Consider the following 25,894-nt stretch of genomic DNA (forward strand, 5'->3'; position numbering starts at 1 on the left):
GCCGGGGTCTACCCCATTATGAGACTCACTGCAGCGACTTGCTCTAGGCTGGCTAGAGGCAGCACTGGTATATCTGCACATAAACGGTCTTTACCACATACTCTGTTTTACCAGCTTCATTCCTGTTGCCTTTAAAAGAATTTTGAGCGGGCCGGGGATTTAGCTCAGTGGTTTCGTCGCCTGCTGCACAAGCTCAAGGACCCGAGTTCGATCCCCGGTACCAAAAAAAAAAAAAAAGAATTTTGAGAGGATCTCACAATGTAGCCCAGGCTGGCCTCGAATTCTGGCCTCCCCAAGTGCTGGGATTACATGTGTGCCAACACCACGCCTGGCTCCTGTTGCTATTTCTGGCATCTCTTGTGGAGACTTTCTCTTTTAGAAGCGAAAGAAAGCAACGGAAACCTCTCCCTGACCTAGAGGCCCAGGCTGGGGAGGAAGATGGAGGGGACATCTGAGTCCTGGAGAGGAGCGTGGTGCTAGGTACTCTGGAAGGACTGCTGAAGGAAACCGGACTACGCTTTTCAGGGCTCTTCAGGTGACACGGGGCCAGTGACAGGACAGTGACGTCACCTTACCCTGGTAGTGTGACCGACGGCAGCAAGGCATAGTGCGAACCAGGCTAGGTCTGCTCCCCGGCACTGGAAGCCAGGACCACTGGCAAACACAATGTGCAGGGCTGGAAGTCCGTCCTCTTCACGCTCAGGCACAGCGAAGGCGACCTCCCCTCCCCCTGTGTTCTGCACACCCTGGAGGGCCCTGTGGTCCCCCATTCTCCCCATGCGCACCTTCCACGAGCTTCTCCCCGGGATGCCGGGCTTCCTCCTCGCGGGCATCTTCCCTTCTCCAGAAGAAGCTCACCAACTTGGCCGCGAGGCGCAACATGGCGTCCGCTCACTCCTGCTGCCCGCCGAAGGCGCCTGCACGTGCTTCTCCCCTCAGCCAATGGGAGGGCTGCGTCTGTGCCTGCACCTGCCTCCCATGGGCCTTGCTGGGCCAATGGGAGCGCCGTGCCCCCTACCGCTGCTTCAGCCAACTTCCTGGAGCATGCCAAGACTGTTAGGTGTAAGAGGCTGGCCGTTTGCATGTTAGCACGTGAGAGAACCCGTGGTGCCTTGTGGGAGTGACATCACGCCTGGGCGTGGCTTCGCATGGGTGGGTGGGGTGCCCCACCTAGTAGGCGGGGTCTTGCTCTGTGGGCGTTAGGATTCTGTCCTTTAGCCAAGCGTGATGCCTGGGGGTAGTTTTCTAGATGGTCTTCGTCAAATTGAGGCATCTTACGTGGGGTTGGAGTTTTTGTGGGAAGGTTTTCAACTACAAATTCAACTTCTTTGTAAGCTATAGGGCCATCCAAGCTATCAATGTAATATTGCTCAAACTTCGGTTTGCTCAAAAATGTCTGTTTTTTAAGTCATTTGTTCATCCAGCTTGTGAAATCACGGGCATAAAGTTGCTCATAGTATTTCCTTTGTGTGTGTGATTCTGGCAGTTGAACACAAGGTTTTTGCACTGAGCCATACCCTCAGCACTTTCAAAGTTTTATTTTGAGCTGGGGATTTAGCTCAGTGGTTCCGCCGCTTGCCTCGCAAGCGCAAGGACGCGAGTTCGATCCCTGGTACCAAAACAAAAAACAGAATTTTATTTTGAGACAGGGACTTGCTAAATTGCCAGGATTAGGCTCGAACTCTTCATTCTCCTGCCTCAGCCTCCCAGAGTGCTGGGAATAGAAGCATGCACCACGCCACCAGACCCTCATTATTTCAAAATGTGTATATGATCTGTAATGAGGAACCATCTTTCATTCTTGACGCTGGTAATTTAATCATCTCTCCTATTTTCCTTGATCAGCCTAATACTTATCAATTTCATTATCTTTAAAAAAGACACCTCTTGGTGTCATGGATCTTTGTTGTGTAAAAAGTAAGTCTTTACTATTTCAATGATTTCTCCTTTACGTCTCACATTTTACTTTTTAGGTCTGATTTAATTTGTGCTTTTTCCAGCTTCTTAAGGTGGAAAATTAGATAATTTATTTTGAAACTGTCTTCTTTGAAAAACATAAGCATTTAAAATTAAATTTCTCTTTCAGCTGACTTAGCTGCATCCCACAAAGTTGTACTTGTATTTTCATCTCATTCCATTTCCAACTTCCCTAGTGACGTCTCCTTTGACTCACATGGAACATTTTGTTTTTGAGGTACATTGTTTAATTTCCAAATATTTTGGGATATTCCTGATGATTTTCTGTCGCTAGTTTCCAGTTTAATTTGGTCATAGTCAGAGAGCAAAATCTGGATGGTTGTTCTGTCTTTAAAAACTTACTGAGGCTTCTGGCCTGAGCATGCCAGCGTCACTGTGGACTGTATCCTGCAGTGTGGCTGGGTTCAGCTCTGACCAGGATGTCTTTATTGTGCTGGATCGGCTTTGTCAGGTTAATGGCAGCCTTTTTCCTGAGAGCTAGGAGGGAGTTACTACTACTTGAACTCCTAGGAAACATCACCAGGCCATAGCTGGGAGTGCACATGGGGTGAGAAAGATCCCAGGGACTTGGTGTGTGGTCTTTGATGGAAGAGATGTCCTCAGAGACAAGGGGGTACAGCATGAAGTTTGAGGTCCTGGTCTGGCTTCCTGCCAGGGCTGTGTGTGGTGGCACTGCCACTGGCAGGCTTGTCCCCAAGTGCCAAGCTGCTGGCCTGGATCCAGGGTCCCCTGTGAACACCACCCAGACACCACAACCCTGTCATGTCCAAACTGTGACCCCGCTCCAGCCTGCCCAGCTCTGGCCTTTTGAACTCAGCCTGTGTCACTGGCAGTAGATGGTCCTGGCTCTTCCAGACCTGTCCAGGGTTGGGTCCCCTCCCATCACTCCCAGGGCTACCACCTCAGTGCCAGCCAGCACCTGCTCCCCCTCAGCACACCATCTCAGTCAAAGCCATGTGGTCTCCATGCCCACAGGTATCTCTTACCCGGATGCCTCTTGCACTCCACCTCCCAGGATCCTGTACCCCTTCCTCCAGCTTGCCTCTGCTGCCCCAGGGCCTTTGTACCTAGCATGCCTGCAGCTCTTTCACCTCCTGTCATGCCTTTCAGCATGCTTTGGCCCCAGTACCTCCTTCTTGACTTCCTGACTTCTCTTCCTGCATGAAGTCGGGCATGTTACAACATGACACAGGGATTTACTGGTCTTTTATGCTTCAGTCCACACTGGAACATAAACTACCTGGGAAGGTTGATGGCCACACTATTTACTTTATAAAATTTGATAAAGTGCATGTAAAGTAAGCATGTGGTTAGGACTCAGCGGGTAGAGGGAAGGAGAGCATTTTAGGAACAATTGCTTAAAGGTTGTGTGAAAGAACAGGTTATTAAGAAACCAGTGTGGCCACCAGCAAGGAGGGCGTACTTCTCAATGACCACTCAAGGCTCAGGCCTAATGGAATTTGCTCTGCACCCTGGATTCAAGGAGGCTTGTTTGCGTTTCTGAGTAAAAAACAACTTTTGAAAGGGAGAAAAAAATGATTGAAATCTACTCGACCTTTTCCTTCAAACAAAAAGAAACACAGAAGGACTTAGTCCCTTTGGCCCAATTTCCACTAATTCCATTGACTGCTTTGAAATTCACTATAGAAGTTTGGGAGATTTCTCCATCTCTTCAAAATAATTCTTGACTTTACAGGTAATAGCTTGTGCAAATTATTTCTAATCCTCCTTGTTGGGTTGAAAAGCTAATGAAGCCAAACCTCTGTGACTTGAAAGCTGATGACTGTGCTCAGGTTTGATGTGGATTTGTGGTTTAAGGAGCTGGTTTTTCAAAGCATTTTGGTCTGAGGCTCTTTGCAATATGCACAAAGAAACTGTCGCTGGAGCTGCCAGGGTGCCAGTGTCTCTGTGTGGAAAACATTCACGTCCTTTTTCTCTGCCTGGTGAGCAGGAATAAAGGGCACAGCCAGATGGTGCTTGCCAGCACTTGGGGCTACCACGGGAACCGATGAGTGGAATCCCAAGCAGTCCAGGGCCGGCTGAGCCAAGCTGAGAACATAAAGGTTCATGTGACTGACCTTAGGAAGGAGATTTCCATTGTGGGATCACAGGGGTTGGAGAGATGCTGCTGGAAAAGATGTGGACCAGAACTTGGGCTGAGCTGCCTGTTTGGGCACAAGGTTGACGGGGATTCTGTTTGCAGGGGACTTGCTCTCAGCCACTGGTCTTCCTCCGGAGACACCCACCTGGCAGGTCTGTGGTGAGGGGGATCAGGGAGGGCCCTCCTTCCTTCCCGAGTCAGGGCAGGATAGCCCCAGGCAAATGGTTATGCAACCAGTGTGAATATCTCTGGGATCTACTCTCTGGATCCTCATTGAAATTCAGAAAGTAGTGGCCTCCTTGGCCTAAGTGCAGTTTTGCTGAGCTTTTGTTCCATTTGTGAATAGTTCTGGCCGGAAGCCCCTCACCCGGAGCCCAGTGGTCCCAACAGCCACCGCCAGCAGTGGAGGTAAGCACGAAGGGGTGAAGCCCCAAGTTGGGGCGACTTTCGGATCGCTTGGTCGGTTGGGTGTAGGCAGTGAGTCCCCAGGGTGGCCTGGGATTCATGCAGGAAGTTGCTAATGGAGGCTGAAAGGTCTTGTACCTGAGACCAGGGTAAATGACCCAAGTAAACCCCAAATTCAGCCCTGAGTTCAGACACTCAGCTCTGTCTTCCCAAAAAGGAGATTTTATTTACTTTTTAGAATTAAGTGCTTATTTTCCTCTTTAGAGTCCTGTCACTTCGGTGTGACCAATACTTCTTTGTTTAAAAAAACAGAGTTGGGCTGGGGATTTAGCTCAGTGGTTCCGGCGCCTGCCTTGCAAGCACAAGGTCCTGAGTTCAATCCCTGGTCCCCCCCCCCCAAAAAAAAAAACCCTGAATATAAAAAAAACAGTGTTTCTTGAAAACAACTCATTTCAATAGGGAGTTTTCAGTGGTGAAAGTCAGTGATAATTTGGTGACACTTGAGTGAGTGGTGGCTGTGACTTGAATCTCAGCACAACCACAGTGTCCCCACTCCTGTGTGCCTGTCCCCAGTGCCATGACTCGAGACGGGCAGTTCAGGGAGGAGATGGGCTACGACCGGATGCCGACCCTGGAGCGGGGTCGGCAGGACATCGGGCAGCAGGATCTAGGCAACTTCAGCGCAGACGCAAAGCCCAAGGACCTCCAGCTGTCGAAGAGGCTGCCCCCGTGCCTCAGCTACAAGACACGGGTCTTCTCCGTGCTGATGGGGGTGAGTGCTTGCCACCTGCCCTGGGCATCATCCCTCCTGGGTGGGATGGGCAGGAGCAGGTGGGAGAGCCTTGTGGATGCAGGCACATTTATTTCGTCTGTGTCTTCTGAGTTATAGCTCTCAATCAACATCTTTCCTATAGGCCTGCATGGTGGCTCTGCCACCCTAGGAAGGACAGTCAAGGGGCTACACTGATCCTGCAGGGTCAGCACTGGGCCAGGGTGGCCACTACAATCCTTGACTCCCATGGGTACTAGGGGCCTCCTGGGGCATGCTCTGAAAGGGTGTGTTAGGTTGGTTACGCTCCCTCAAGTGTCCCCCTGGCTTTCCCTTGCCATTTGCAGAGCTGCCTCCTGGTGACCTCGGGCTTCTCACTGTACCTGGGTAACGTGTTCCCCTCCGAGATGGACTACCTGCGGTGCGCTGCTGCCTCTGTAAGCACTGCCCCTCAGCCACATCCCAGACCCAGGTTCCCTGTCATGTGCTTGATTTCCTGTGCTCTGGGATTTTTGGGTTTCTGTCATTTGTTCCTCATTCAGAAATCTCTCCTGTGACTTTAGTTTCAAATAGTGTTTAACTGCACCATCACCAGTGAGGCAGATCTGCACTTTGCTTTGCAGAAGCCCGTACAGCTATGGTACTTTGGTTTCTAATGTGCAGCTGCCTCCTGCTGCGACTGAGCAAACTGGCAGGCTCTGCCCTCATGGACCTTCTGTCAGCCCTCGGAACAAAGCTCCAGGAAGGATGTAGCCCCTCCCTGCCACCCTCCGGAACCATCCCCTGCCTGTGTCCATGCCACAGGGCAGCCCTCGTTGGTCACAGTGACCTCTGACCTCGGGCCTAGGCAGCCCCTCACCAGGGGCCCTGCTCTGACCCAGCAGCCGTCCATCATCCTGGCCCCAGCTTTGCACCCTCCATCTCTAGCTCAGCCCCAGCCTGTCTTCTGCCACCCTGTCCAGAGCTTTGTGCACATGCCTCCAGGGGTCTCTGCCCTCTGTCCCTTCAGGGCCTGGCATTCCTTTGCCCGCAGGGGTGTCATCAGTATGGCCCTCGTCCCTCACCTCCCACTCCCAGCCCTCCCTCTGCTGGCCCTTGATCCAGCTCAGGGGTCACAGTGGAGTCAAGAGTGTAGCCTAGGCAGGGGCCCAAGGTTGTGGGTCTCTAGGCTTGAGGGGACACCACTTCCTCCTCCTCCTCTTCTTTCTTTCCACACCACTCTTCAGCAGACACATCTCTGGTTCTGTGCAGTCAGTCACAGCACATTCTGAGCTGGACATGGTGGCACTCACAATTTAGAGAGACCCTGTCTCAAAATAAAAAATAAAAAAGGGCTGGGGATGTGGCTTAATGTGAGGCCCTGGGTTCAATCCCCAGTTCCTCCCCACCATAATCAGTCACTCAGTCAATTCACGCTCGGATTTTCAAGCGTATCCAGCTAGAAGACTTTATTGAGAATAAGTTATTTTGAGGTGCTTGGGGACTGCTGATGTCAAGCACGACCCTTGCATCAAGCGGCTGGCAACACTTGCTTGTCAACATGACTCCGATGATTCCGGAAGCTTGAATGTTATAGTACAACATTATTAGATAAACATTTCATGGGAATGGAGCAAGCAATTGCCTGGCAAGTGCTCTGTCACCGAGCTGTGCCCGGCCCCACAGTGCAATGTTTTGGGTTGTCCCTGGGACTGGCACCACACTGGGAACAGCGGCTCACTGGGCTCTACTTCCTCCTCAGTGTCTCCCCTCAGCAATTGTGACCTTTGCTGTTTCCAGGAGCAACATCAATGCGGTGAGTTCGGTCTTCCTGCAGCCTCTGCAGACCTGGAGGAAGCCCAGCATGGGGCAGGGAGGTGGGTGGCCCTCCAGGCTGGCAGGTCCTGGCCAGGGTTCCCAGGGTTCCCCCCAGTGGCAGGGCTTCCTGCCCCTCCTCCAGCAAGGCAGCCCCACCCCCAGGTCCTGCGGTCAGTTTTAGGATTATCAGTGACCTGGAATTCAGATGTTGTCTTTCCTCCTTTAGCTATACAAAGAAGGAAACTCCTCCCTTCTTGCCTTTCAGATTCCCAACTTTCAGATATTATTTGTTTCCACGTTTGCCATCACCACTACTTGCTTGATCTGGTTTGGATGCAAACTTGTTCTGAACCCATCGGCAATAAACGTGAGTCACTGAGCTGGCATGGGTGGCACACAGCTTTCCTGTTCCATCGGGACTCTGTGCTTGTGCAGTGACACAGTGTGCTGCAGTGACATCTGGGGGTGGCCGGCTAATGTGCTGGCTAATGTGGAAATGGGTAGTAAATCTTTATTAAAATTGTTGAGCTTGGGCAGGATTTAGGATTTTGCTTATGTTCCTACAGAAAAGAATTGTCTCTATTAAATGAACTCTATTCATTAATTCCAGTGGGCAGATTTGTTGATAAACAATACTTTAACATCTCTCCTTTTACAGCTTTTAAAAATTAACAGTAACAGGGCTGAGGGCATGGCTCAGTAGTAGAGTACTGGCATATGCAAGGCCCTGGCTCAAACTCTAGGACAGAAGAGAAAGAAAGAAAGGAAGGAAGGAAGGAAGGAAGGAAACAAAGTCCATGTTTTGTCAAATCTGTGGTGCTACTAATTGTAAGAAAGGCATTGTATGTGCTACTACAAAAAGTGGGAAGACATAGTCTTCAAAGTTTTCCTGAAGAGAGAAATCTCATAAAAAAACAAGACATCAGGCTGGGGATTTATCTCAGTGGTTTCGCTGCCTGCTGCACAAGCGCAGGGACCCAAGTTTGATCCCCGGTACCAAAAACCAAAAAAACCCCCAAACCCTGAGACATCCCCACCAGTCTTGCAAGGCAAGAGAAAGGAAGGAAGTTTGAGGGTTTGGAAGGAACACTCAGCCTGCTGAGCAGAGAGAGGTGGCGCCTGCTTACCTGACACGGCAATGATTGAGACCCGGGGCAAAGTTTCTGGGTGTGAAAATCAGCGTCAAACAATTGTACAAACAAAAATTTGAAAATGTCCTAAATACAGATACTGTTTTATAGAATTAGGCATGTATGAGTTCAGTTCCTGGGAAAACAGCTAACAAGAGACCTGCCAGGCTCCAGACTGTTTGGTGACACTGCTCTCTTAAAGATATCCTGGACGGAGGGGGGCAAGGCAGGCCGACAACTGTGTCACAAGGGAGAGGGTCCGAGCAGACAGCCCTGCAGTTGGGGCCCCTTGAAGAACAGATTGGAGACACATTCCCCTACAACCAAGATTACTAGAAAGCCATCTCCAAAATAGGGTAGGCTTGGTGCAGGGCAGGGGAGCTGTCCCTCATGGGGTCTGCCTGGAGCTGCCACACATGTGTGGACCACAGTTGGTGTCCCAGGACATAGCGAGGGCCTCTGCTTCCCATCTGCCATGGAGAACCATGAGTAGTAAAGGCACAACTAGGAGAAATCATCTTCCCCACAGACACAGGAGCACACGGTGAGGGAGAGAGGAATAGAGGGAGAAGTGGCCCAGGGCATGTGGCACATCCTGTGGTCCCTTTAGGGAGGTGGATGCTCAGGAGGAGGAAGCCAGGTAACAAGCTAAAGCTGGGGTGACACTTGCTGGGCCATGGCAGAGGAGGGCACCAGGCTGCCCATTGCTGGCCCTGTGGGCTCAGCTCATGTCTAGGGCAACTCTGACACCCACCACCAGCCCTTCAGAGAACATTAAGGATTTGTAGGTACATTCTGAAGCGTGTGGCACAGACACTGTGCTACCCACAGATACACAGCTGGAGATGTTGCTCATATACCTCTATGAGGAAACGTGCACCAAAAGATCAGAACAGCAGCACCTGTCAGCAAAAACCCAAGCATAAACCCACATCCATTACCTGGAGCCTGAGTGCACAGATGGGAGACAGAACACAGGACCAAACTGTGAGGGATGCGTAAGTCCACATCTGCCTGGCCTGCGCTCAGTGTGACCCGTGCTCTGGCAGTCCCAGCTTCCCCAGAGCTCACACCTGCAGAGTCTCTGCCATAACCAGGCCCAAGCATCAGCATCCACTGGTAGCCAGGCCCCAGGTGGTCCTGACCACACTGAGCTCTGAGGGTCACTGAGCAGTGGCCACCACAGGCAGGTAGGGACCCCCCAGAATGTGGTGTTTGCACCACTCAAACTGAGAGACAGTCTGGTTGGAGGACACAGGTGTAGGTGGTAGAATAGGACATTCGAAAACATGGCTCTGTGCAGGGCAGGCCAGAGGCCAGGCACACCACTCTGTGTGCCACACTGCTGTCCCATCAGCCTGTCACCAGGTCCCCTTAGGTGTGTGCTCCTGGCACCTGGCTGAAAAGTCCACCTGTTCTTGCCTCCCCCTTCATCTCGTCTTGGGTGTGTGGAGCCTGTCCCTCTCTGGGATCCCAACTGCAGCAGGCACCTGTGTCCCACTGGTAGGTGGCACACAGACCCGACACCCCATACCAGCCATACTAGGGTTTCTTTGCAGCCCTAGATACCAGGAGTGCAGTCTCTGGTCATAGTTGTGCCTGTGTCCATTCACCCAGAGCATGGCTCTGCTTGCCGCCTTACCCCAGCCCGAGGTCCTTGTCCCCAGCTTCTCCCACCTTGGTGTGTCATTGACTCCCGCTGTTCCTTCCCCATGAGAGGGTAGCAGAGCCCGTGACTTGTTTCCTCCATGCCTTCTCAGCATGATGCTTCCCTCACCTGCCTGTGGATGCTCTGGGCTTCGTTCCAGCTCAGTTTGAAAGCCAGGTCATCTTCTCTTTTAGCTGTTAGCAGCAAGGCTTGCTTCTAGATGGTCCATTACATTCCTGTGTGGGATGACTCCACTGGGGTTCTCAGCCTGTCCCCACATGACGCTGCACTTGCTATTGTAATAGCTTCGTGGCATGCTCCCACATCCCAGGAAAATGCCTTCCTCACTTTGCATTTCATTTCAAACTTGATCCTCTTATTCAAAATATGTTTTAGGGCAAGTTTACGGAGTTCCTGAACAAATGCAGCTGGAGTTTTGTCATGATTATTTTAAGTCTGTAAGATAATTTTGTGGGAATTGATATCCTTATCACGTTCCCTCATCCCGTCCACACACATAGACTCTGTTTATTCATGTCAGATGGGAAGTTGCAGGCAAGACTGGAGTGTTTAGCTGGCTCTGCCCACTTTGGGGTGGGCTGGGCAGGGGTTGATCCTCCTCTGGCCACACCTCCTCAACAGCAGCCAGTCTGTCCACTGAGGCTCCTCAGTGGCGCTCCCTGAGCCCCCTCAGGCCCCAGGGAAGTGGCACCTGCTGTCTCTGACCTTGGCAGGCACCCTAACACCCTGGCCCACTGTAGGGAATAGGGGAAGGGGATGTTACTAGAACCTCTGCAGTGAGTCCTGGTCTCCTGCGAGCCACAGCAGCACACAGCGAATGACAGGAAAGGTAGAAAATTGAGACTGAGAAGAAGCTGAGCTTTGGGTCTGATCAGTGCTGCTCTGGGCAGCAAAGACGCGAGCCCCCAGCTTACTGCACCTTTTATTCAGTACCTCAGGAGAAACATATAACAAATGACTTGCCCAGAGTTCAGTACATCCTGCATAAATAAGATGTAACAATCCAAGAACAAGGAGGAACTGAGTAGATGTTTGTTCCTCCCAGGATGTCTTCAGCTGGTGTAATCTTGTCCTGGAGCATCACAGCATCACTGGATCACTGAGGTCTCAGTTGTGACCGGAGGCCAAAATGCAATTACGTCTTGGAATTCCATAGCTGGGCTGTAGGCAGGAGAACTAAGCTAACCAAATGATCTTCCCCTAAAATTATGTAGCATTGCTCCCGACAGCCCACTCTTTCCCAAATCACTCTACCTAAATCTCCTCCAGTTACTCCTTTGAGTGTTCTATGTCTTGTCAGACCCTGGATGGAACAGATAGTGGAGTTATTTTTAAATACTATTCACTTATTACTGATCTATGATATTACTACGTTGTGAGCAGAATATATACTGTAGAGTGCAATAATTCTTTGGAATTCAGGGGGTTTTTTGGTATCGGGAATTGAACTCAGGACCTTGCGCTTGCCAGCCAGGTGCAGCACTGCTAAGCTATACCCTTGGCCCCTCGGGGCTGATTTGTAGCCCTAAGAGATGGTCAGTTCTGTTAGTGTGCCACACCTGCCATGCGAGAGTGAGAGTCTCTTTTATTTTACATGGAGAGTTATATACATAGGGCCAGGGATTTAGCTCAGTGGTTCTGCCATCTGCCTCGCAAGCTTAAGGACCCTAGTTCAATCCCTGGTACCAAAAAAAAAAAAAAATTAGGGAGAGTTATGTAGAAAAACTTATTTGTATTTGTTTTAAAATGTGGGCTCATTACTATCCACTCTGGTGGGCACAGCAGACCAGAAGACGCCTCCACGGGACAGACAAGTGACTGGTCACAGATCTTAAGGAAGGGGTGCCCCATGCTGCACGGGGCACATAGGGAAGGACAGGGAGAGGGAGGAGGAGTGATGTGAGCAGGCAGCTCCACTGTGGCTCCCTGGGAAGAAGCGGGGCAGGTCAGGGGCTCAGCCTTGGCCGGTTTGGAGAACCTCAGCCGGTGTGGCCATGGGTGTCCCTGGTCACTTGTCTGGTCCCAGCCCCAGAGTGGCTGGGCAGGTGGACCCTGGCCCAGGGTGCTGGAGCTGAAGGGGTGCGGGCTGTGAGCGGGTGGTTCGCATATTGTGTCACTGATGGCTCTGGGAAGTAGGCAGCCCTGGAGGGGCAGCTTCCCAGGGTCTGCACAGCTCTAGCGTCAAAGACTCAGAAATGGAGAAAATATGAGACATGGCTAATGTAGTATTTTCTGATTTTAAGAGCTCTTATGTTTTTATCTTTTTTGATCTATCAGTTTCTGAGAAAAATATGTTAAATTCTTTACCTATAACTGTTGGTTTATCTATTTCTTTTTGCAGTTCTGTTAGTTATTACTTTATGTGTGTGTGTTTGTGTGTGTGATGGGGGATTGAACCCAGGACTTTGGACATACCAGGCAAGTGTTCTACCACTTAGCTACATCCCAAGGCTTTTTTATTTTATTTTGAGACAGGGTCTCCCTGATTTGCCCAGGCTGGCCTTGAATCTGCAATCCTCCTGCCTCAGCTTCCTGAGTACCTGGGATTACATGCATGTGCCATGGCACCCAGCTTTATGTATTTTGAGGCTCTATTGTTAGTTGAATATGTTTCTACATTCTTTCTTTTAGAATTTTATTTTTTAAATTATCAGTTAGATTGACTTATGTATTATTATTTTTTTACTTATGTATTATTTATTTATTTGTGGTGCTTGGGATCAAGCCCAGGGTCTTGTGTGTATAGGCAAGCTCTCCATGGCCAAACTACAGCCCCGTGTGGCTGTGTGAGTGTGAGCAAGTGTGCAGATTCCTGCGCTTGCCCACACATCAGGAGCCTGAATAGTGCTGTCACCCTCCAAAGCCCTGTGTGTGCAGAGCTGCAGCTGCTGTGAACCTGTGCTCAGGCTTTTGTCTGACCGAGGAAGGTCAGTGGGCAGGCAGATGCAGGCAGGGGCTGAGTGCGCCCACAAACGGCCCTCTTCTCCCCTCTGAGTGAGAGGGTGCAAAGCCCAGGAACCCCACAGCCCACATGTGGCCCGGCCTGTGTTCAGTGAGGAGCCTGGTAGCTTGGAGGGGTGGGGCTTCCAGGGGAGATGCTGAGCCCTCGCTCCCCACTCCCTGAGCAGATAAACTTCAACCTCATCCTGCTGCTCCTGTTGGAGCTCCTCATGGCCGCCAATGTCATCATCTCAGCACGCTCGAGCGAGGAGCCCTGCGGGAAGAAGAAGGTAGGTGGTTTGAGGGGGGCTAGCATGGGTGGGGCCGGTGGCCGTGGGGAGGAGGCCGTCCTGCCTCTCCATGTCTGGCCACGCATCGCAGGGAGAGACCGAATCCGCTAAAACTGTCTGTGAACCACAGCGTGATCTCAGTGCTGGCTGGCCTGGCCCTTCCCTCATGTGGCAGCCAGGCACTGCCACCAAGCAGAAGTCCCAGTTCCGATGCTGGTTCAACATGACTTTGTATCTCTCCAGGGCTCCGTCTCCGACAGCACCCATATTTTGGATGAAGTGACATTTCCTGCTCGGGTCCTAAAGTCCTACTCTGTGAGAAAAACTTCCCTTTTCTTTCTTTCTTTTTTTTTTTTGGTACCAGGGATCAAACTTGGGTCCTTCTGCTTGCGGGGCAGGCAGCAGAACCACTGAGCCAGCACCCCCTTTTCTTATTTTCTTATTTATCTTATCAGGAGGGTGCGTGTGTGTGTGTGTGTGTGTGTGTATGTGTGTGTGTGTGTGTGTGTGTGTGGCTGGACTAAGTCCTTGCATGTATTAAGATGACCAGGATGGAATAGACCACAGGTGTAAGGCCCCAGCCTTGCCTGCAGAAGAAATTTCAGCCCATTTGGTGCTGTTGACAAGACACCCTGCCTTAAAAGATGCCGGTGCGTTGGAGTTTGCAGGGTTCTCAGAGTTTGATAAGACATCTATCTCCAATACAGACATGGCCAGCCGGCCTGTCCAGAGGACATGCAGAGAGTGTTCTGGCTGCTTCCTCCTGTCATTGTCTCTGTTTTGAAAGCCCTTTTGTTGTTTTCTTCTTGGTTTTGGTTTACTTGTGCCATTAGTAAAGATGTGTTTAAAACCTCCCAATCTGAGTGTGGCATTATTGATTTTTCTTTGGAATTCTGCTGCTCTTTGACATAGATTTTGGAGACTGTGTTTAGAGTTTCAAACAAGCTTAGAATTGCTCCCTGGTGAATTTTATTTTTGTCATCATTGTGTAGGGGTCCTCTATCTTTAATCTTTAATAATGTTTTTAGTATAAAATCTCTATTGATTAAAATCCATTGATTGTCTTTTCATTAATATTTGTCTGATGTATCTTTTTCTTTCTGATGTATGACTTTTCTGGTCCTTAATAAATTTTGGTGTGTTTCTTACAAGCAGTGGAGAGATTTTGTTTCATTTTTTTGGTCAAATTTGTCATTCTCTTCTTTTTTTTCTCTTGGTACTGGGAATCGAATTCAGGACCTTGGGCTTGCAAGGCAGATGCAGTGCCACTGAGCTAAATTCCTGGCCCTGTCATTCTCTTCTTAGCCTTTTGAATTTAGCCATTGGAGAGTGGACGTGGACACATTTATGTCCATTTTCACTATCTCTTTTTGTTTCCTGCTTTTCTTGGTTTCTTTTCCATGCCTTTTTCTCCGTCCCTGGCTTCTTCTGGACTGGTGGAGGCATCTCCCTTCCTTCTGCCTCCGGGTTTGGGTGGGAAGTCACCCCTTGTGGCTGCTAGAGTTCTCCTGCATGCTTTCATGTGGGGCATCTCCCCTGGCATCTCCCCTGGCTCCCATTCACCTGCCCCTTGCTTCTGTTGTCCTGCTCATCATGGCCGGCACACCTGCTCCCATCTGCCACCACGGCTTTATCCTGTCATCTTCCCTCTGTCTCACTTTCTTCTTCTACTTGATGCATTCCCTTTAGCTGTTTCATGGTTTTGGTAGGCTTTTTCATTTTTCATTCTCTTCCATCATTCTTGAGAGGAAGTTTTGCCCAGCATTCTAGGCCAGCAATTTCCCCTGACAGTTCCACTGTCTGCTGTGGCCCCATTGCCTACCTTTGCTGTGAGCTCCCTGCTTCCAGAGGTTTCTATCCATGTCAGGATTGCTGTCATGTGGGGGCTCTGTTTTCCTTCACCTCTGTGGGTCTTGTGGCTTTGAATGCAGGGAGGCCTAGTGGCTGGTCTGTCCCCAGCTGGAGACTCTGCAATCCCAAGGTGAGGCTGGCACTGGGCTCTGCAGGGAGCCCAGTATAGGTCAGAGTGGCTCCAGCCACTGTCCAAGGGTTTTTCCCCTCAGACTGGCCCAACCCCACCTGAGAGTGTGGCACCTGCCGAGCTGCAGCTGGCCCTGGGAGATCCATGTTTGCAAGCTGTGTTCTGGGCATCTGGGCATACCTGCCTATCAGGGCCGGCACACACCCTCAGTACAGTGGCCCCAGCAAGGTGACACTGTCCCATTGTCCCCTGCAGGTAGTCGAGGTGATTGCTGGCATCTCTGCCGTCCTTGGTGTGGTCATCGCTCTGAACGTGGATGACGCGGTCTCAGGCCCACACCTCTCAGTGACCTTCTTTTGGATCTTGGTGGCTGTGAGTACTTCCCCTCCTCGCATCTGACAGGTGTGGCTGGCTGGCAGGCTTGTTTGGGACCACTGAGTGAGGAAGGCACCCTGAGAGGGACCCTCTGGCCCCCATCCTGTCCAGCATGAGGAGTCAGTGTACAATTTTATACTAACTGCGGTTATTGTTCCATTATTTTTATTATTATTTTGGAAGAAAACCAGATATTTTTATTATTCTGTACACTTTTACAGCACATGTTTTATACAATGGAATGTATTACTATTATGAAATTAAATGATCCTATGGCAAACACTGAGGACAGTGCCAACCCCAGGATGTGCCTCACTTGGTCCTGCTGTCCTGTCACATGGTCCTGCTGTCTCATCAGTCACTGTGTCCTTCTGAGCTCACCTGCAACCTCGTGTTGTCCAGTGTGTGAGAAGCGCATCCAGTTTGCTCCACTCAGCTGCAGCTGCAGCCAGGTCTGGGCTCCTGATACCCTTCAGAGCAGCAGTCTGGAGCGCCTCCTCCACCTGCCATGCATCACACTTGAGACTGCTGTCTGTTTGCGCCTGGTCCCTACAAATGTGCCACCAAGTGGCCACTTTGCACCTGCTATCCCACTGGCTTGTCCCACACTGCTGTCTGCTGCATGAATTTTTAGTTTGGGGGCCAGTGCTCACCATCATACAGAAATGAGGAGGACGCAGTGGCATCATCTGTGTTCCCCAGGCTCCCCCAAGTAAGTGAGGCTCAGAGGCATGGGCCTTGGGGGCTGTGCTGACTTGGTGACCTGGGACCTGGGAACTCTGGGACAGGTGCCGGGCTGAGCGGGGTGGAACCTCTCACCTGGGCAGCTGTGAAGCCTGAGTTCATGCCTAGACTCTGTGGTTTGAAGGTGGGGGCTGTAGGGTTATATCTGGGGCTCACTGAGGACAGAGGCCACATTCACGATGGAAGATACTGTCTTCATCCTTTCCCAGCCCCATGGTCAAGCCCGCTGGCATGACCTCGCCAAGACCCTGCTTATCAGAGAGTGTGCTGGGCCTCACCTCTCCTGCCCTGTCCCCAACCACCCAAGCGCCCCACTCAGCCCCCTTCCTCCTCCAGGGGGCATGTAGCTGGGAGGGATAGGGACGAGGTGGTGAGGGTTTCCAGCTGGGGTCCCTGTGGTGCGGTGAGAGGGCAGGACAGCGACCTCCAGCTCACTTTGGTAGAAGTCAATTTTGGGGCACCATGGCTGCCCTGGCGTGGGCATGTTCTCCCCCTGTGAGTAGGGTGGGAACTTGAGAGCTGGGGACAAGGCAGATCAGGGCTCACCAGGCCCTGCTGGGCATTTGCAGCCCAGGGTTGAAGGCCTGGGGACAGCCGGAGGGCACATCCAGCAGTCAGCCGCCTCTCACTGTCCTCACTGTGCCTGCCCGTGTGCTGCGGAGTCAGCTCCTTCAAGTGAACGAAGGATTTCTGGGTTGCAGAGGGGAGAGGTGTTACCCTGGGCTGTGGTCCAGGTCAGCACCCTGGGGAGAGGGTGCCCGAGACTTACTGCCAAGAGGGGCTGCCTCACCAGGGAAGTGTCTGTGCCCAGGGGCCACATTCTTTAGAAATGACCAGGCCATGAGGGTGCCGGAGGGGCACATTACCGGGGACAGAGACTGACCACAGGGTGCGGAGCACTGTTACACGTTAGGTCCTGGGTCAGGGGAGATTGTTCTAGAAAAGATGCTTTGGGACAACTGGGGATTTGAATACAGGCTTGCTGGACCACAGTGCTGAACCCATGTCTACCAGGTGTGGCAGCATGAAGTGTGTGGGTATGGCCCACGTGTGGCCACAGTTGGGTGACCGAGCATCAGGTAGAGCACAGAGCGCACAGATGTGCTGATGTCCGTGAGGAGCCTCTGGGGCTCCGAGGGTCACTGGCCTGCTCTTGCAGTTTTTCCACAGGCCTAAAGCCTTAGACAAACACTTGAGGAACCTGGAGCCCGCAGAGCCTGCGCAAGAGCCCTGCTTCCCACTGCTCTCCTAGACCAGCAGGGCCACCTGTCCTGCCCCGGGGATGGAGAGGGTATCATGTCCGGGTGGAAACCACAAACCTGGACCCTTGACATGCTCCAAAGTCCTTCCTTTTCATTCTTCCCTAGTGTTTTCCGAGTGCCATCGCCAGTCATGTGACAGCAGAGCATCCTAGCAGGTGTCTGGTAGGTGAGGGTTTGTCCCTTCCATGGTGCCAAGGGCGAAGCTCCAGTTGCATCGGTAGTTGCAGGGGCTGCAGGCAGTGCCAGCCAGAGTGGCCAATGAGATGGGTGGGCTGAGGCTGGCACCTGCTGCCCCACAAAGGACAGGCCACTGTTCCCAGGGCCCCTGCTTTGGTGCCCAGTCTGTGCAAACAGCAGAGGGAGCACTTGGGTATGTGTGTGTGTGTGTGTGTGTGTGTGTGTGTGTGTGTGAGAAAGAAGACATTCCCAACACTAAGGAGGGAGGGAGGATGAGTCCAGTACTCTTGCTACTTCCTGCCGCTTGTGGGGCCAGTCCTGTTGTGAGGACCATGGCTGACTTGGGGGCCAATGCTCTACCAGGGGAGTGTACACACCCAGTGCCAGGGCTTTGTGGCCCCTGCTTCTGAGACAATGAAGGCATCACCCTAGGACTTGGAGAGGTTACAAGAACAGATTCAGAAGAGCAGAAAAGGTGAGTGGTACCCAGGAGCCATTTTTACACCAGGCTGGAGAACTGTATGTGAACCCTAAAGACCCTAGTGATGCACATGGCGCGCTCTGAGTTGGTGGGCAGAGGGCTGAGCAGGAGCCACGCACCCACCCCAGCGACCATCATTCACCTTCCCTCCGTGGATCTTTCTTCCGACCAGGTGGAGGTGTTGCTTGCCCTCAGCAGCCTCACATCCCCATTGCTGTTTACGGCCTCTGGTTACCTGTCGGTCAGTGTGATGACAGTGGTGGAGACTTTCAAAGGCTACCCCCCAGCCATCAGAGTACGTACTCACACACGGGGCTCTGAAATCCTCTACAATAGCACTGCTGGCTGCGGGCTTGAGGCTAAGGAGAGTCTTTGGGCAGGTGGCTTATGTCCTGACAGTGGCTAGGACAGATGGGCACTGACCTGGCCATGTGACTTTGCAGAGTTGGGTGCGGGTAGCATAGGTTTACTGTGCCATGAGGTCGGATCTGATTTGCTTTTCCTGTGGACAAAAGCATGGCTGTCCCAGTCCTTGACTCGTCTGTTCTGTCCCTGCTGCCAGCAGCAGCGTCCTGGATGGTTTTTGCCCAGGCTGCTTCTGTGTTTCTAGCTCTGGGTCTGCTCAGTCTTAGCACAGCCCTGTAAGAGGCCACCGCCTCCTTCACCTTCTCCATGCCTTGAGCATCCACACACATTTCAGAGCACTCGTGGTTTTATGAGACACTGCATTGGGATTTCAGTCAGAATTGCATGGTGTTTATAGATCCATTTGAGGAGACCTGAGAGTATGGTGAGTTTTACACCTTCTCATAGGAAGTTTCTCCAAAGGAGATTCTTGGACCTTTCAGTAACATCTCAAGGTATCACCCCTAAGCTCAGGCATATGCAGCTGGACTTTCTTCTAGTATAAATGGTCTTTTCCCCATAAGTTTATGAGGAATCTCATACATTGAAAGGACAGCATAGTGAAGTGGTTTGCATTTTTTTTTTTTTTTTTTTTTGCAGTACTGAAATGTCATAGTCACTTTCTCATCTCTGGGACATAATACCCAACATTCACAGTTTAAAGGACAAGAAGTTTACTTTGGCTCACAGTTTAGTTCACAGTTGACCAGCTCCAAGGCACAAATAGTATGGTGGAAGGGTATAGCGGAAAAAGCTGCTCACATCATGGAGGCCAGGAAGCAGAGAGAGTGAAGGGTGGAGCCAGGGAGGGAAACACACTCTTAGGCCACGCCCCCAGCAGCCTGCCTCCAACCAGGCCCCACCTCCTGGCAGCATATTCAGTATTGTGCTCCCATGATCCACTGTCCAAACACATGAGGCTTTGGGGGCATTTTTTTTTATCTAAACCATAGCATGCAGACTGAACCCAGGGCCTTTCTACTGAGCTACATCCCAACCCTTTTAAATTTTTTTTAAACTGTATGTCCATTTATTGGTACATTTTAGGTATACAATATAATGACATTCATCATTGGAAATTTGCACCTTTACATACTCTCTTGGTTCTTATTTTTTCCCCCTTCTCCTGCCCTCCCTTCAACCCCTCCCTTTTTAAATTTTAAATTTTTATTTTAAGACAGAGTCTTGCTAAGTTGCTCAGTTCCCCAGACTGGGTTTTCTCTGTGTGCTGAGCATCCACACACATTTTAGAGCAGTTGTGGTTTTATGAAACACTCCATTGAATTTCGATCAGTATTGTATGGAGTTTATAGATCCATTTAAGGAGACTTGAAAGTGTTGTGACTTTGTACCTTACCATATGAAGCATCTCCAAAGGGACTTCTTGTGATCTCTTCTTGTGATCTTCCTGTCTCAGCCTCCCTGGGTGCTGGGACTACAGATGTGCATCACCACACCTGGCCCCAGTGGTTCACCCAATGTGCACTATCTGAAAGTGAGTGTCAGTCCTTGATAACTTGACCATTCCCCTGAACCTAGATGAAGGATTCTTTTGATACAGTCATGGCAGAAACAAGACCGGGACGAATCCTGTAAGCTTGCATCCCATCCAGGCAGAGCTGTGTTGGGGTGGGGGCTTCGCTGCATTGTGGCTTTGGCTGAAAGGAGCCAGCAACTGATTCACGGAGGGACTGAGCTGCTGCTCAGAGAGCACAGAGGACAGCAGGGTCTATGGAGTCGCTGGGTGGGCTAAAGTCTGTGATTCTCGTGGGCCAGGGCCACGGTTCCAAAAGATCTTTCTTCTGGCCGGCCTCGGTCATCTCACCTGGAGGCTGCCGAGTCCTTCTGTGTCTGGTGCCATCGTCCCACACAAACATCCTGACCTTTGGGTCCAGGCCCTGTGATAGGGCAGAGGGACGTCAGGGGCTTGGGTGTTAGTGGCTTCTGAAGCAGCACAAGGCTGGGGCAGAAAAGAGGGAGAAAGACTGAAAATGAAAACACATCCCGTGTTCAGTGAGTGACTTGGACAGAGTATTTCCACATCCACTTGTCCTGAGTCTTGGACAGAACATTTCCCACTGGTCAATGTGCCTGTGTCTATGTGCAGAGCTGAGTAGACTCTGACACAAGGGTTGTGACAGCAGAGATGACAGGCACGGTGTGAAAACAGAGCTGCCAAGATTTTACCCCATTCCTGTTGCCCCCAGACACCTGCAGGCCTGAGGGAAGAGTCCGTGTTGCAGCAAGTGCAGCCTTCAGGGCCCCAGAAGTAGCCAGGCACTGTGGTCACGCTCTGTAGGTCGGAGGTGTCACCACAGCAAAGCCAGGGGACCAGCAGGGCACTGCCTGGCTGTGCAGCTCTGTAGGGAGGGATCTGTAAGCTGACCGGGAGCAAGTGAGGCTGGAGGGCCTGTTTGGTTTTTTTCTTTGCAACAGTTTCACACTTCATGCACATCTTTCACTTCTGTGGTCTTGTAGGGGCCGTGTGATGGGTCTATTGAAATGTGCCATGCCACAAAGGGTAACTGATTACTGTGCCCAGGGCCTTATTTTGTCATCCCAGCCTTCTGTCCCACCATGGTGATCACTAACTGTCTCGCATCTTTCCACACTTTGGCATTTCTAAAAGTCAGACAGTCCCCTATACGTCACAATGCCACTATCACAGCTAAGATGGTCAGTATTTATCACATGATTGTTCAGCCCCTGTGTGGGACTCTTGCCCTGGGTGTCAGGTCACTTTGGGCTCCTCCGTTCAGGCCCTCCTTCCCTCTCAGGATTCTGTCTGGGCAGTGGCCCTAGCTCTGGACCCATTTCCTAGGCGCCTCCACAGAGCATAAGCCTCTCGTGGTACCCTCTCCCCCGGGCTGATGTTGGCGGCTGGTCCTTCCCAAACCCCTTTCTCTCCTGGGAGTGAGGGGAATCCGGGGCTGGGTCTCTCCTTCCTTTCCACTGCTACAGAGGTGAGCAGTGTGGCAGATGCTTTCCTTTTCTGTGGAGCAATGCTGAGGACTCACTGGGTTTTCGATGTTTATAGTGTTGTAACCGTCCTGAACTTGACCAGCTGTGGCCAGTTCCCGTGCTCTTGGGAACATCAGCCTTTCCTGGCAGACATGGAACCTGACCTAGCACACACTCTCTGTCCCAGGTCCCCATCCCTTGAGTGGAGGACAGAGCACAGATCTTGAGGCTGGGCTTGTGTGCTCAACCCTTCCTCAGGAGCACTGCTGCTGAGCCTTTCCATGGACAGGGCTGGCAAGAACACATGTTTTAAAGACTGTACGTTTGTATCATATTTCTAACTCCAATTTAAACATGCTAGGCCTTTTTTTTTTTTTAAAGGGAGAGGCTTCTTTTAAATTTGTATCTCTTTGCTCTTGGTCTAAACACTGTCTCCTATAGCATTCACTATCCTTACTATTCTGCTTATTTATTTTGTGATGCTGGGGAACCCAGGGCTGTGTGCATGGAAGCCAAGTTCTCTGTTACTGAGCTATGCTCCAGTCACTTACTACTTTCTTTCTTTCTTTTTTTTTTTTTTGGTACTGGGGATCGAACTCGGGTCCTTCTGCTTGCGAGGCAGGCGGCGGAAACACTGAGCTAAATCCCTGGCCCCGCTTACTACTTTCTTTTGTCTTACAATGCACATAAAATTGTTCTCAATTACAAGAGACCAGTGTCACTGCCTATAGCCAGCCAGCCCCCTACTGAGCAACCTAAAGTCTTCCTTTTGCTTTAACATTTACCCTAGGAGGGGCAGTCACGTGCTATGTGAAGCAGTCCCTTCCATGTGAGGCCATGCTGTTGATCTGAAACACAGTTAAGTTCAACAGCATCTGATTGGATTCAATTTCAAGGTTTGGTTCTTTCCCCCTTTTTAATAGTATTTTAAAATATTTAACACAATTTGCACGGTTCCAAAGCCAAAGCTGTGTGACAGGTACATTCAGAAGCCAGAGAGCCAGCCCTGTCCACCTGCCTCTCTCATAGGCAAATGTATCATCATTTGCCTCCCTTCCTTCCAGTGCAGGTAGCACATGATAATCATTATTCTGTGCAATTTATCCTGTTTGCTAGGTACCCAAGAGGACCAGAGCTCTTCCTGCCCTTCATTACTCCTGTGCAAACAGAACTCAGTGGGCCCGAGCTGTCCCTAGGATGGAAGCTGGGTTATATTTAATGTCTCCTACTGGGAATAACTTCTGGTGATCATTCTTGTAGGAGAACTCCATTTTGAATCTGAGCTATCTATTTCTGGGATAATTAGCTGGGAGAGGAACTGCAAGATCCAAGGGGAGATGCATCTATGACAATGCCACATCCCAGCTAGTTTTCCTCGCTCAGGGCCTGGAGGGGGCCTGGGGCACCTGCTGTTTGGCAGCCACTGCCCGGTGTGTTGAGCTGACTGCTGCACAGGAGAGAGGCACAGCTCCGCAGGACGGGCGGAGAGCACATTTGGCTTTCGAAGGGTGCCCCAATTTCCTGACCAGCAAACTGGGGACTGTGCTGACGTGAGGGTGACTGCCCTCTACATGCAAGGGAGGCACAGAGCCTCAGTCTGGCAGCTGCTCCTCGCTCTGCTCAGGATTCTCATGAGTGAGGGTTCCTTGTGTTTGTACGTTTACATGATCACTACTTTGCTGATGGCATCTGGACTGTAAGTCATTGTGTTTCCTGCTGAGCCATGATGGAGGGTGCAGTTTCTTCTGCACATGTGCACCCCAGCATGAGCCATGATGCTCTGTCCTTGGCTCTCCTGGTGGTTGTTGGGGTGGGGAGGCTGCCCTGTGTCCATAGGGCTCAGCACCATTATGCCTGTGTGCTAAACCAGGCCAACAGGAGTCGTAGCAGGACTGACAGAGCTGGGGTGGTTGCTGTCCAGGTTTCTGTAAATGGGAGGATACATTTGGATCACTGATTTGGTGCGGTGGACATGGCTACTCCGGGGAAGGCCTAGGGTGGCAGGAGTGTCTTTGGGGGCCACCAGGTCTGCCAGCTGCCTGGCTACTCACACGTTGCTCTGTTCACAGGCCTACGACGTGCTGCTGCTGCTGCTGCTGCTTGTGCTGCTCCTGCAGGGTGGCCTCAACACGGGCACTGCCGTGCTGTGTGTGAGCTTCAAGGTCAGCACCAGGCTGCAAGGTGCATCCTGGGAGGCCCCAGCCGCCCTGCAGGAGCACCCCACGGGGGAGGTGAGTGGCCATCTCAGGCCTCCAAGGATGTGAGGTGACCTCCATGCCACTCTGTGTTCATAAAATGCCCCAGAAAAATCTTGAAGTAAAAAATGAAATACGTTATTTTTAAAATAACGAGGCACATATATAAGCCTATTCTTGAGAAGTATTTTGGCCTTGGGATGCTCAGTTTCAGCTTGCAGGCACACACAGGCCATGTGGGGTCCCCAGAGGCCTAGGGCTTCCTCACTGGGCCTTCAGGAGAGGCTGTGCCTGCCCTAGGTGAGAGCCCTCTTGACTTGTGTCATAGCCAGCAAGGTGCAGAAGCAGGTGAGTGGGTTGCTGGGGGTGTCAGCTCGTCACCTCAGTCTCAGGGATCTGCTCCCACCTCGGAGTGAAGGGCTGCGGCATGCTAAGGGAGTGAGCAGAGGTCTTTCCAGAGGGCTTCCTTCCTTCTTTCCCTCGAAGACAAACTAACCCAGGAGGATGCTGGATGCCACCCTGACATGGCCCTGGTAAGGAGACACTCCCACAGGTGTGGCCTCGGCGACACTGTCCCTCCCTGTCTCCATCACAGGTGGCCAGAAGTCCCCGGAAGGAGTTTGACAAGGAGAAAGCCTGGAGAGCCGTCATGGTGCAGATGGCCCAGTGACTGCAGCATGGGAAGCTGAGTCACACTCGGTGCCTGCCGGGCTCTCGGCACGCTCAGCCTCACAGACTCTGTCCTGCCACCCCCGCTCTCTAACATGTCTTCCTCCTTCCACAAGGGCAGCCCAGATTGTGAGGGGCCTTGTTTCTTACCCCAGTTTAACTTTGAAATAGGTGAATGGCGACAGTTCTGTGGTGCATCAGGGAGAGAGTTCAGGGACTCCTGGCGGCCTCGCTGTGTGGGGCTCCTGGGGTTGGGGAGGCTCTGGTGCTGCCATCAGAGCAGGAGTCCAGGTGAATGGTGGACCTCGGCCTGGCTTCGTCTGCCCTCCCTGTGCTACTCACCCGGGCACCACTTGGCCCAGGCCTTTCCTTCTGGGAGGCCCTCACCAGCTCTTCTGCCGCATATGGTTTCCCAATGACGAGAGCAAGGTAGAGCCCTGGTACCCTCCACTAGGGCCGCCACTGCCTTCGGCACCTGAAATCTACACCCAGGGTCCTGCCCACTTTCCCTACGAACTGACACCAGTCCCTGCAAAAGGCCACCTCCCCCTGGCCCTGGCAGTGTCCCAGGGCGTCCTCACGTCCAGGTGGAGCTTTGCATGGCCGCTGGGGGTGGGGCTGAGTCTCAGCCTTTGTGACTGACAGCTTGGTGACCACACCAGTGGAGACGGAGCCTCTCCCTCCATGTTTGCCTGGCTCCCAAAGGACAAACTCTACCTGAGTTGGGGGGTACTTGGTGTCCCAGCACCTCCACCTCCTGACCCATCCTCCTGACTTACCCGTGTCCCGCTTGGGCCAGTGTCTCCTCATGTGAGGCTAGTGTTCCTGAGTCTTCAGCACTCGCACACCCCCACAGAGCCTGTCTGTCACCCCCACCGGCTGCAGGGACCGTTTGGGGTGTCATTAGCTGTGGAGTTGGTTGGATACCATCCCCCCATCCCTGGAGGTCACCTGGATCCTCCCAGTGATGCGGGCACCAGTCTTACCAAACCGAAAAACACTAACGTGTGCTCTCACCGAACTGGGCTGTGCTAGTCAGCTCCCCATGGCATGGTGCAAAGGCCTGGAGGTGAACTGTGTGGCCTGAGCCCCTGAGGACCAAAACCGGTAGACCTGGGACATGAAGGTGGGTGGAGCAGCCTGCCTAAGGGCTGAGAGGGTATCCCAGCCTTCCCACCTCGGAACTCGGGTAACCTGAGAAGCCAGGATGCAGGACCGCGGGCAGCCATCTTCTGGGGGACCAGAGAGGTCAATGTTCAGAGCCAGAACGAGGCAGTTGGAGCAGTAGTGCTGGCTTGCGGCTTCTCATTTTAGAGAATTAAAAAATACTCAGACATTAAAAAGGAGTTTAAAAAATTATGTCTTTCTATTTACGCTTTTGTTTGGGGTAGTTTGATCCTTGTGAATAATAAATACTGACATGGAAATGTGGCCGGCAGCCTGCTTAATGCTGGGTCTCAAGGGACCTGTTGCCCAGGTTCTGAAGAAAATGGAGCTGTTAAACAGAAGTGGGGGTGGAGGAGATGGTCACTCCTGGGTGTCCTTGATTCATGAGGAGCTGGGCCC

At 51.7% G+C, this 25,894-nt stretch overlaps 2 protein-coding genes across 7 annotated transcripts in view; one reads left to right on the plus strand and one right to left on the minus strand.

The window, feature by feature from the left end:
* Mov10l1 (Mov10 like RNA helicase 1) overlaps positions 1-1,110 on the minus strand; it is a 70,682-nt gene extending 69,572 nt beyond the window's left edge. Inside the window, exon 1 of one of the 2 annotated variants that reach the window (XM_021258762.2) lies at positions 786-1,110. In XM_021258762.2, the coding sequence (XP_021114421.1) occupies positions 786-882 (97 nt within the window). In that variant the 5' untranslated portion in view covers positions 883-1,110. The remainder of the gene's footprint in view (positions 1-785) is intronic. The other variant, XM_021258760.2, reaches the window with a different exon arrangement.
* Positions 1,111-3,982: 2,872 nt separating this feature from the next.
* Positions 3,983-25,759, plus strand: Mlc1 (modulator of VRAC current 1). Of its 5 annotated transcripts, XM_087213642.1 has the most exons (14): positions 4,181-4,230; positions 4,425-4,486; positions 5,057-5,255; positions 5,600-5,689; positions 6,994-7,047; positions 7,315-7,416; positions 12,977-13,078; positions 13,322-13,393; positions 15,315-15,431; positions 17,546-17,602; positions 18,271-18,393; positions 23,534-23,566; positions 23,678-23,695; positions 24,255-25,759. In XM_087213642.1, exons 3-14 carry the CDS (start codon positions 5,061-5,063, stop codon positions 24,327-24,329), a joined length of 1,038 nt encoding a protein of 345 aa, XP_087069768.1. In that variant the 5' UTR covers positions 4,181-4,230; positions 4,425-4,486; positions 5,057-5,060; the 3' UTR covers positions 24,330-25,759. The 5 variants fall into 5 exon arrangements, 4 of the variants coding, with proteins under 4 accessions (XP_004845411.1, XP_087069768.1, XP_021114426.1 ...); XM_004845354.4 differs by having other exon boundaries at positions 3,983-4,230; positions 23,534-23,695; XR_002395199.1 differs by lacking the exon at positions 24,255-25,759 and adding an exon at positions 22,255-22,360 and having other exon boundaries at positions 23,534-23,695.
* The last annotated feature ends 135 nt before the right edge of the window (positions 25,760-25,894 follow it).

Source organism: Heterocephalus glaber, unplaced genomic scaffold, assembly GCF_053883595.1.
Source record: "Heterocephalus glaber isolate CG9 unplaced genomic scaffold, H.glaber_assembly_v1.0 deba00001444, whole genome shotgun sequence".
NCBI classification, from domain to species: Eukaryota; Metazoa; Chordata; class Mammalia; order Rodentia; family Bathyergidae; genus Heterocephalus; species Heterocephalus glaber.